The sequence below is a fragment of the Myotis nattereri genome, assembly GCF_964212035.1.
Source record: "Myotis nattereri genome assembly, chromosome: 10".
Lineage (NCBI taxonomy): Eukaryota > Metazoa > Chordata > Mammalia > Chiroptera > Vespertilionidae > Myotis > Myotis nattereri.
In genome coordinates this window covers 60327843-60340337 of record NC_138085.1, presented here as the reverse complement: position 1 = coordinate 60340337, position 12495 = coordinate 60327843, and the positions used below count along the sequence as shown (strand labels likewise).

Below are 12495 nucleotides of genomic sequence, written 5' to 3'. Positions count from 1 at the left end.
CAATCTGAAGCTTAATCCTAATGCTTTAGAGAGACTGTACCCTTCTATGCTAAGTCAAACAGAGAGTCATTCTTCAAATCCCCAAAGGCTTCCCTCTTCCCCCAAAGCACAGTTGGTTTACATGAAATTTGTAAAAGTGTGTGCCACACCTTCTGTAATCAAAATGACTCCTGGTCACTCACTGAAACAACATTGCAAAAACCAGGTCACTGACGCAAAATTTTATTGAAGTCACTAATCCATATGTTCTTCTGAGAAATGTTCTGAGCCATACACTTGGTGGTTACAGACACACACACATATTTTTTACTGATATGTTTTCAGTTTGCTTGGCAAGAAAAAAAAAATCACAAATCAAATCCCAAAAGTCTGATTTTTAAAAATCTATATAAAGTGAGTTAAAAATGCATAATTCAAATAAAAAAGACAATTCCATACAAGTCCAGCAAGGCAAGTTGGCAACTGGAAGTGAAATATCTCTTATACAAAATGCAAAAGGAGTCAAAGGTGAATTACAAAAAATAAAATTTTGGTCAGAAAATCATTACTATATAAAGCCACATATGGACACCTATTGTTTTCTTTAAGGTGAAAAGAAATCAAACTATTGGTTTTCTATGTATTCAGAAAGAAAAATTAGGAAAGTGTTTGGAAAATACTTCTTATATTAAGTGACTTCTGCTATTTAGAAGTCAGAAACATTCTGACTTGTTATTGCCAATCAGTAGAAATGAAGAAATAAAGTGGTTGGCCTTCAGTGGGACACTCACAACACCCGGATGAGGTCCAGAGTGATCCGAGATCGGGGGACGTCAATGTTGAGTACTTGGACTTCCACCCTTTCTCCAGGGCCCAATCCAAGACTCCTTCTCCTCTTTGTTTTAGAAAGCTTTGCTTCTGTTACATTTCGTATGGGAATCAACCCTGTTATCCCCACTCCTATATCCACAAAAATGCCAAACAAAGTGGCATTCTCAACTTTGCCTGTAAGAATTGTCCCAACCTGCAGATCTTGCAAGCAGACTATGCTTCTCTTGAAATCCGGTTGACTGAAATCTGCAAGGAAAGGGGAACAAAGACATCTAGTTTAATAAGAAGGTTCTGCACTTCCTAGACACAACACAAATGAGTAAGCATTTACTACATCTCACTTATGTGCCCAGACCAGTATTAAGCAATCAGGGGTGACACAAAAGGAGCTGGACTCTGGCCTGCCTTCGGAGAAAATGCATCCTAGTTGGAGGAACAGCATTCACACAGTAGAAATAAGTCAAGAAAATTTACTCAAACACTTTCCTCAAACTCTATCTCGTTAACATGTGAACACTGGCACTCCACTTAAGGACTGACTCTTAATTTCCTCTTTATGAGGTGATTAGAAAATAATTGTGCCCAATGAACACACAAGGCTGAATCACACACACCGAGAAAGTCAGACCCTTGGAGACTGAAGGTTGGGAGATTTTACCCACTGCCTGAATCCTCACACTTTTTAAAGGTGGTAAAAAGTACACCAACATTTGGTCAAATATAGATGAAATTCAAATGTTCTTTTGTCTCACTTCTCCCCAAGAAATCTGGAGCTCAGGAATCAGTATCTATTCATTTTGAATGTACTTATCCAATCAAAATTTATGGATTAATTCATCAAACATTTATTAACTCCTATTATTATCTCCTTGCCAGGCACTGCTGGGTGCTAGGGACACGAAGGTGAAGACGTGTAGGTCTCTGTTCAAGGTCCTCCCAGCCCTCTTTTCTTGCTCACCGCGGTGTACAACCTTCTGTTCACTAATAATACTATCCCCCAAAAGGTGGGCATAAAACATGCAAGGAATCAGTATGGCTCTCATTAGAACAAAACAATAACAAAGGTTTTATAAGGGAGAAGGTTAGAACCAACAGTTTAAGTGGGGCGCTTGGATTATCTCTGGATTCCATTTATCCATGCTCTTCTTGGCCCCCTTTCCTAGGATTACTGAATGTTGATTCTAGTAACAAAGAACACATTCTGTGCTTGGATCTCCTTTCACTGAGACCTCATTTTCCCTCCACCCATTCCATTTCCTTTTCCTCCACAGCTGCTGGCTTTATCCTGATTACTTGTTGAAGCGATCCTTTACATTTGTATTAACAACTGGTCACCTCTCTGTTCCCCTTCCCCAGCCCAACCACATTGAAATCAAGATTTTTTTTACAAACTCACCTTCTTCCTGTAAAACAAAAGCCTTCTTTAAACCTCAAATCTCATAAAAGTAGGAATATGCTAACACTGGAACTGATTCTGTAGAATTTCACTTGATGCCAAAGCAGAAACCTACTCTAATGTAATAAATATATTATGCTGGGCATTGACTGTGTCCAAGCAAAGTGAAACTAAGTCATGGATCAGGGTCAGAGGCAAGATGTTTTCCGAGGCCCCATAGGGATTGTTTTTATGCTTGAAAAGTCTTTCCCCCCTTTTTTTTCTCATAGAGGTCCAGCTGGTACAGATTCCCCAGGGGTTCCTGATCAGCTGCTTGGTTTAATTTTGCATGGAAAAGCAGTCAGGAACTACCTGATATGCTCCTGAAGATAGCCTGGGCCACTGAGAAATCAGAAAATCCACCATGTACCAGCAATCTTTAACACTTTGATTGGCAAGGTACATATATTCAGTCCTGTCACAAGGCTGCTTAGGATGAACCCAATTATGGAAACTGACTAGCAACCAGAGTGCTAATGTCATAAAACTGTGTCACTGAGAACACAGAAGACAGGATGAGTATCAGAAAAGAATGGTGCATCAAGAAGAGAAATCCGCCCTAACCGGTTTGGCTCAATGGATAGAGCGTCGGCCTGCGGACTCAAAGGTCCCAGGTTCGATTCCGGTCAAGGGCACGTACCTTGGTTGCAGACACATACCCAGTAGGGAGTGTGCAGGAGGCAGCTGATCGATGTTCTCTCTCATCGATGTTTCTAACTCTCTATCCCTCTCCCTTCTTCTCTGTAGGAAATCAATAAAATATATTAAAAAATAAATAAATAAATAAATAAATAAAAGAAGAGAAATCCTCTGGAGAAAATCGAGATGAGATTTATTTGAAATTTCACTTGACATAATGACAAAAACTGCAGTAACTGATAAGCCTACATGCATCGGGTTTCGGCTCAACTACGGGCATCACCAGGTGAGGATCTCTACTTGGCTGCTGGCTATTTAACTGAACTATGTAATTTAAGAGTTGATCTTTGCCCTGAGCCTACCGTGTAACCACAATAACAGAGGCATCAACCCCGAGACAGAAAAACAAAGATGGACAGTAAAACATCTGCCAACCTAGGCACACCACCCTCCGGTCCCGCCTGTTGGAGAACCACTGCACTACTTCGTATTCCTGCTAAACGACGCTTTGGATGGACTGCTCAGGCGTGTCGGCTCCTACATTTTGGGCACAGATCTTACTCTATGTTTTATTTTACTTTTCTCCAACTTAAAAAAAATTAATTTCAAGCTTACTGAAAAGTTGAGGTAAAATTATAATGAGCTTGCTGGTGGTGTTTTTAAATTCCCTTAAACTTTTTCAAAGAAGCATGTCCCATCACCCCAACGCAGCCTAACAAAGAATGAAAAGAGCCAAGCCCTCAACATGGCACCATAAAACTGGTTATGAGACAAGTGCAGATTCATTCAGATCTCAGGGCTTCCTACTCAAATTTCCTTGGGAAATTGATACCTTAATTCTTTCTCACCGGGTCACTGCTCTCAACAACTCTGGCTGTCATACTTCCGTCACCATCTACCTGTGCTGAAAGCTGAGAGCACTTTTAATTAGAAGGAAAAATCAACAGAGAGATAGTATCTTATTTGTTCAGTGTGTTCATTGACACAGAATCCAGGAACTTGGAAGGCTGTAATTTAGGAAGATTCACTTTTTAGTTTGTGAACTGAATGCCTTACTTTGGACTTCTGGTTCCTATGAGATAAAAACCGTTTAGGAAAGGAAGATGAAAACTGTGAGCCTCCACGCACACAGCAGCTCATGTATGATGCATGTAAACAGGACGCAGGGAACGAGGAATCTGGAGACCCAGCTGCTAGCTCTGGCTCTGGCTACTACCTAACGGAAGTGACTCTGAAGGAAGGCCATGCCTTAGCTTTCTCATGAGTAGAATGGGAGGAGAACATCTGTTCTGCCTATGGCACAGGACTGTTGTGAGGGCCACAGGGCCTACCGTGAGCTATGCAAATGAAAGGCGCTACTGTGCAAGTTCAACTGCTTACCTGTTCGAAAGTCAAAGCTTTCAGGCTGGCTGAGACCATCTATGATGATCTGTAAAGAGGGCACTGTTGTTTGTAATCTTTCTGCAAGTTTCTCTATTCCTTCCTTTTCAAGGAATGACTTTATTTTTTGTTGCATTTCAGGCTTCCCAATTTCACACAGTGTTCCTCCAATGAAGGATAAAAACCTGCAAGGGGGGGGGGGGGGAGACCAACACTTATTAATAATATTACTTATTTTCCAATTTCCTTATACAGGCCATCCTAAAATTCAGTCATCTCAGATCCATATAATAATCTATCAGTCTTTATTGAAAACCTACTATGTGTCCATGATATAATACATGATCTGGCTTGGAAAAAAAAAAAAAAAACAGAAAGAAAGGAAAGGGAAGGGAAAGGATGGATTTAGGTTCTTGTACTATTTTCCAACGAAGCATCTCCAGGTCAGAAACATTTTACAGTGTAATGTTCTTTAGAGTTTAGTGTCATATGTGTTTGCTGAATAAGGATACCTATACTTACCTCATGATTCCTAAAATTTCAGTTAAGAAAACTTATTTGAATTTAAATTATTTTATATCAACAATGAATTGATGATATAAAAATCCATCAAAATCCCCCAACAAGCACTGCCAGCTTTTGACAAATGCATTACTCTAGTCAGGTGCCATACCATTGCTTTGTACTTGTGTTACCTGTGCAAGCATACCACCAGCTTAGTAATTCTCAAATGCCATCAACAGGCAAGCCTCACATGAATTAATTAAAATCAGTCCACTAGCCCTAACTGGTTTGGCTCAGTGGATAGAGCGTCGGTCTACGGACTGAAGGGTCCCAGGTTCGATTCCGGTCAAGGGCATGTACCTTGGTTGCGGGCACATCACCAGTAGGAGGTATGTGGGAAGCAGCTGGTTGATGTTTCTCTCTCATCGATGTTTCTAACTCTCTATCCCTCTCCCTTCCTCTCTGTAAAAAATCAATAAAATCTATTTAAAAATAAATAAATAAAATAAAATCAGTACACTAAGTATATTCAGCATCAACAGAGAAAAATGGAAGCAATGAAAAGACAGACTGCAATTATATAGGCTTAAGATGAACATTATCTTTATAAGCTTTATAATTATACTAGAGGAGCAGTGCACAAAATTCGTGCACTGCAGTGGGCGGGGAGGGGCATCCCCTCAGCCCAGCCTGCACCCTCTCCAATCCAGGACCCCTTAGGGCATGTCCGACTGACGGTTTAGGTTTAATCCCAGGGATCATGCCTAAACCGGCAGTCGGACATCCCTCTCCCAATCCTGGACCGCTGGCTCCTAATCACTCACCTGCCTGCCTGCCTGGTTGCTCCCAAGTGTCCACTCCCCCACCCCCCCCGCCGGCCCGAATGCCCCTCACTGCCTCTGCGTGCCGGCCCAGTTGCCCCCAACTGCCCTCCCTTGCAGGCCTGGTCACCTCTGACTGCCCTCCCCACTGGCCTGGCCGCCCCATGCAGCCTTCTGTTCAGTCATCTGGTCGTCCCTCATTAACACCCCTGTTGGCCTGGTCGCCCCACGCAGCCTACTTGTTCAATCATTTGGTTGTTCATTAACCCCCCTGCCAGCCTGGTTGTAGGCAGCCACCTTGTGAGGGTGTGAGGGTTAATTTGCATATTACCTCATTATATAGGGCTAGAGGCCCGGTGCACAAAAATTTGTGCACTCGAGGGGGTCCCTCAGCCTGGCCTGTGCCCTCTCACAGTCTGGGACCCCTCGGGGGATGTCCACCTGCTGGCTTAGGCCCGCTCCCCGGGGTATCGGGCCTAAGCTGGCAATCAGACATCCCTCTGTCAGCCCAGGAGCCCGCGGGGGATGTCCACTTGCCAGCGGGGACCAGGCCTAAGCTGCAGTCAGACATCCTCAGCGCTGCTGAGGAGGCAGGAGAGGCCACAGCCGGCCAGGGCAGGCGGGAAGCTTGGCTTCCTCCATCGCTGGGGCAACCAAGCCTCCTGCTTGCTCCAGCTCCATGGCTGCCGGCCGCCATCTTGGTTGGGTTAATTTGCATATAGTCGCTCTGATTGGCTGGTGGGTGTGGCTTGGTGCGTAGCCAAGTTATGGTCAATTTGCATGTTTCTCTTTTTATTAGATTAGATAGCTGCAATATTTACAAAATAAAAGTATCTGCCTTTCTCAATTTCCCTTTACTATGTTTGCCATTCTCTTGCTTGAATAGCGACCTATCAATTACTTAGCTTTTGGAGTTCAATAATAAGTTAAGACAAAAAGATAATAAAGAGTTAAGCTGCATTTCACTTAAATTTCATCTGAATATTGAGCTGTAGCTCACTTTCTTGATATTCTTTGGCTGGGTATTTTTTTACATTGGTGATTTTCAACCTTTTCATCTCAAAAGAGCACCTAAACAAATTACTAAAATTCTACAACACACCAAAAAATATATTCTATTTTTTGCTGATCTGACCAAAAAAAAAAATAGGAATAACTTTGATTCATTCACACCAGCCAGCTATTATGTTGGCTATTGTTATTTTTTCATTTGACAATCTAAGGGAAAAGAGGTCAGTGCTGCTGACTAAATAGTCAGGTATTGCATGTCTTAAAAATTCTTGTGGCGCACCAGTGTGCCTCTTGTGGCACACCGGTTGAAAATCGCTGTTCTACATCATTAAGTTTCATTTCCTATGATTAATGGCACTTTAAAAATGTCAACACAGTAATCAGACAGTGATACTAATGCCGTCAAATCCTTTCCTCTTAGGATGTCTCTGGAATACAAGATGGGAAATAGGAAAATGTTGGAGGCTTGTCTATGATCAGAATTGGGTCCTATGCCATTTTGCAGGTTGTTGCAAAAGGAATATTTGTGATTTCCAGTCTTTTTTGCATAGTTGTGTTCAACCAGAAAGGCCTCTTTGGTGATAATCTGGTACTGGTAATCTTATATCTGCTGGAGTAAACTCTCTCATCTCTCATTTCACTAATGTGCCTCTTTGGGTTCAAATGTGCAACCCTCCTACATTTTGAAAGCCATATTTTTGGTCAAAAACAGATTCTCTAAAATCTAATTAATTCTCTTGACAATGTATTTTGGTTAATGACCTAATGAAAGACCAAGGAGTCGGTGCCTGGTCTCCTTTTTCAGAAATGAGCTTCCATCCAAATTGGTGGCCAGTGAGCTACCCACTATTTGTGTGTCCATGGCTTCCCCAGCCCACCAGAGAGGCAACCAGTGTCTGTTGGTGCTGATGGATGGGCAGTAGCACATATGGGCCCTGGTGACAGGGAACAGCTGCTGGAGCTTTGACTGATGGGGCAGATGATACATGACAACCTCTGCCCACAGCCAACTTCCTTGCTCAACTTTCTAAATAATACATGCCCTGCTGAGCAGGCTTCCCTGGTATTTACCAGAACATCTTTCAAATCCCCAAGACGCTGGCCTACAATCAACTGTTAAAGTGCCAAAAAAGTATATTCATGAGCAGTAAATCTATAACCTTGAATAGCATCTTATTATTAGTACAAGTAACTAAACGGCAGAAACTTCCCAAAACAGAAATACTGGCTTGGGAGGCTTAAAGTTGTTGTGTGTAACTAATGTCTACCAAAGTCACTGCCATTGAAAGAATTCCGTTTATAGTGGTTGCAGATGTACAAAGAAGGTTGGTCTCTTTAACCTGAATGCATATTTCATTCTCACACACTAAGCCCGAGGGCACTGGTAACGAAATCAATTAAAAAAACGACCAAATTGTGCTCCTAGCTAATGCTTTGTATTGATCAGACCTATTTTTAAATGCCTATGGAACAAAGTCAAATGCTTTTTAATTGTGAAAACTTTTTTTTTTTTAAATATATTTTATTGATTTTTTACAGAGAGGAAGGGAGAGAGATAGAGAGTTAGAAACATCAATGGGAGAGAAACATCGATCAGCCGCCCCCTGCACATCTCCCACTGGGGATGTGCCCGCAGCCCAGGTACATGCCCTTGACCGGAATCAAACCTGGGACCCCTCAGTCCGCAGGCCGACGCTCTATCCACTGAGCCAAACCGGTTTCGGCGTGTGAAAACTTTTTAAAGTTACAACAGGACTGCAGTGAAAGGAACATAGCAAACACAAGGGAGAAGAACTACAGAATGAACTGGGAATAGCATTCAGAATGACCTCTACCTTATTGGATTGCAAATACGTCTGACCGTGAATGACAGAAAACGATGTTTTATGCTCAGTAGTCACTCAAACATGTGTTCTTTAAATATCCTAAAAAAATTTATTCTACATATTCTGAATTTTCACCCTAGAACTGAGTGTGATCAGGAATATCCGATACAAAGTTTCATTTAGAACTGAGTATGTAATACTCAGTACAAAGTCCTTTCTGGCTCAGAAGTACCAAATAAAAATACAATGTGCTTTATGACGCTTGGACACAGAATGTAAATGGACATGTACTGATAACTATGCGTGAAGCATTATGTTAGTGCTTGGTAGATGTTCTTATTTAATCCTGACAATAATCCTAAAAGACAGACATGTCATACAGAAAAGGACAACTGAGGTTCAGGGAGGTTAAATAATTTTCCTAAGGACACACAGCTATTTTCACTAAATGGAGTTTCATGCCATACAAATCCATGTGTATCTGTTTATAACTGCAGTTATGTCAAAAATTAAATGGCAATATTTGGTTAAGCTATAAAATACAATACTTTTGGTAACATTTCACCGGCACAACTTAATGGCAGACTAGTTTTAAACATTAGACTGTTAATATTGATAAATCCCACAAAGAAGTTGTTATATAAATGCATTTCAGTAGACAATCTTTCACAATTCAGTGAGTTATGAAAGTCAGAGTCTCATTTTCTCCACTGTCCCTGGAAGGCATTTCAGTTTGCTAAGGAGCGCTGTCTGCGCTGCTGTTTTTATTTAATATGTAATTTCACCCATCTTACTTAAAGTAAGAAAGTAGCATAAGTGCAACAAATGAGCACATCATGTTCTTTTCACATACATCTGCACAAAGTTAAAATACAGAGCTTGCCGCAGAGAGCATGCCTGTTTTCAAACAGAATGCCAGAGAACCTAAAATCACTGACATTTTCAACAGAAACTTGTTACAAATGCACTCAAAGAATAAAAGTCTTTGTAAGGTTTTTTTCCTGAAGAATAAGAAATTCTCAAGACTCACAGGAGTTCAGATATAGCCATTCAGTTTTATGTAATCATTTCCAGCATGGAGAAGAAAAGCTCAGGAGCCCAGGGCTTGGCTCATTACATTAAAGCAACGTGATACCCCACAGAGCACAGAAGAACCGCGGTGATGCAACACCATCACTTTAAAACCGGCCTAATATTAGCCCATATGTGTAGGCCAAACTCACAGGATTTATAACTCCACAAAGAACATGCTGCAAGGGCAAAGGCTTCTAGCTGTCTAGCCACTCTTAACACTTTTAAGAGAGATTTTTGTTGCTTGTTTATTTTTATCCATTAGTTTTACTCAGCTTTTAAGTCATTACATCAATAAACAAAACGTTAAATTCCAAGAGCACAGTCATTTTAGAAATAAAAAGGTACAGATAAAGCAGGTCATGATATGTAATACAGGTAGACATTCAATGATGTAAAAAGAAAGCTTATTCTAGGACAGGGGTGGGCAACCCCTGGCATGCGTGCCAAACATAGCACGCCAGTAACTTTTGCTGGCACGCGAAACCCTCTCTTATAATCTTCCATTTACAATTTTTTTCTTAATATTGACTTTTTTATTTTTCAGATAAATTCCGTGTAGGTGCGTCTTAGATAAATAAATAATTTTACATAACAAGTTATCTTAAAGACCATAGACATGGATTGACGCGAGAGGGGAAGAGCAATTTCTATGTCTTTGCCTTAACTCTCCCTGCCTTCCTAGATCCGACCAGTGTTTTGGTTTCATCCACATACGCTTGTGAATCTTTGTCCTCAGTGATGAATTTTGTTAAGTCTCGTAATAGGAGTAGCCTGATGGATGAAAGTAGTAGCTCGTGCATATCTCTGAAAGTCACGAAATATAAACCTGATGTAAAATCTCATCATCAGTGATGCAGCAGCAAAAGTCCCACTGATAATATCAAACGGAGTCATAAAGTTTTCTTTCGGACTATCAGTGTACATGTGTACATTAAAAAATAAATGTATTTTTTCATCATCATATACTGTGGTTTTGTCACTCGAATGAATTTTATTATTTCTTCAAGGTTCTTCACACATGTACACCTTAAGAGATATCAAGTAGGCATAACATGTTCTCAAAAAGTTAGGGTTAGCACGCAGAAGAATTTTGAGTCAGAGATTTTGCTGGTTTTGGCACGCACTCACACAAAGGTTGCCCACCCCTGTTCTAGGAGAAAACCTCCCCTTCCTAACTGTGACTGTAGAGTAAGCGCTGGAACGCAACTGAAAATGCAGTGATAGTTTGTTACACTAAAAACCACAGATACTATATATTTTTAAATCTGCTGCACTTAATATTAAAGACTGACTATAAATTCCAACATGGCAAAGGAGAAAAACCTGCTATTTCTTTTGTAGCATCTGCAGGAGAATTGATACAGGTTAGCAGGTAGCAGCACACAATTAGATAAAAGGCAGCCCTGGCTTTACCCACCTCTCAGCAGTCAAATCAAAGGGGCAGCAACGTGAATTGCACTGTAATCATCATCAATGAATTGTTTCAAACTTCTAACCTCTTTGTTAAACTGAGACCCTGGACTGGGCCAGAATCCTTAAAAACCTTTGCTGGTGCAAAATTCATGAGTAATGGTGAATTCAAGTAGAGTGCATTCATAGAGAGGCCCCAGAACACCTACTGTGCTGTAGAAGCTGGTAGGTAAGTGAGGATAATATTTAAATTGCTTTTCTTAGCACTTAATCAACCACAGAAAGTTACAGCAAGTCATTTTTCACAAGAACTTACAGCTGACTGGCTTTTGAAAACTTATTGCAGATGAATTAAAAAAAAAAAAAATAAGTAACCCTTTCAGAAAGGGCAGTGCGGCTGTTTCCCAAGCCCTCACAGATTCTGATCTGAGAGTACAGTTTCAAACGGCATGCAGCTATCTGGGCTGCAGCGGGGCATTTTCAGCGCCACTGGCTTGGCAGCATTTGGAGACTTTGGGGGCACCTCCTGCATCTAAGAATAAAAACAACAACAACAAGACGGGAGGAGCTGAAAAGGATTAGCCTAAGGAATGCAGTTTGTCTTCCAAAAGACTCAGTTTATAAGTACCAGACTGTTACCTGCTTCTAACTTCGGAAGAATTTACTATTCCTTCTTTTTGAAAGGTCTGGTGTGCATGCACAGAAACTGGATAATTGATGCATGTTACATTAGTTGTATGTAAGAGAACATATCCTTAGAAAACTATTCTATTTTAGCAATTTAGACCAGAAAAATTAAATTTGTAAAAATAAAAAGTCAGTTAAAAGATTTAGGATGCTCTCTTTAGAAATATAGTTGAAGACATTGCTTGTATAGTTCCATCAAAGAAAATATCTAAGACCAATGAAATAACCGATATCACAGAGAATAAGTAGCACTGATTTTGATGCAGCTTTTCCTATTTCAGAACCAGGTATGATATACTGTGTGATTATAACTTAATTAAAATTATGATTATAACAATTAAAATTATCATTTAAAAAACCCAAATGTATATACATATACATTTAAATGAGTCAAGTATATAAAAATGAGAAGGCATCATTACTGAAATGCTGTGGTTGCATCTGAAGATTTCTAAAATCCTGTTTCAGGAATTGCCTTAGAAATTAATTTATAAGTAACAAAAGAAAATCAGTTTTCCACATTTTTAAAAACATCCCTGACCCCATGAAAAGAACCAAAAGTATCCCAACAACTCAATATCACTTGGTTTGATCATCCTGCTCCCACTGAGTCTGGCCATTTTAAACACACACCACACAACCTCAAATGATAAAAGATTTGCTGAAATTAAGGTCTTCAACGGAATGTGATAAAATGCTGACGCCCTGGAGGATAATTTAGAATCACATAAAGCAGATGTGGTATATGTACACAATGAAGTACTACACGGCCATAAGAAACAATGAAATAGCGTAATTTACAACATGGATGGACCTTGAGAACATTATGCGAAGTGAAATAAGTCAAACAGAGAAAGCTAAGAACTATGTGATTTAACTCATAGGTGGGATATAAAAC

General features: G+C 40.3%; 1 protein-coding gene across 1 annotated transcript in view; it reads right to left on the bottom strand.

Moving 5' to 3' along the window:
• Positions 1-206: 206 nt before the first annotated feature.
• Positions 207-12495, bottom strand: part of SRBD1 (S1 RNA binding domain 1) — a 156148-nt gene continuing 143859 nt past the window's right edge. Inside the window, exons 20-21 of the mRNA XM_081100554.1 lie at positions 4265-4449; positions 207-1056 (exon numbers count right to left, since the gene is read on the bottom strand). Of these exons, the coding sequence (XP_080956680.1) occupies positions 767-1056; positions 4265-4449 (475 nt within the window). The 3' untranslated portion in view covers positions 207-766. The remainder of the gene's footprint in view (positions 1057-4264; positions 4450-12495) is intronic.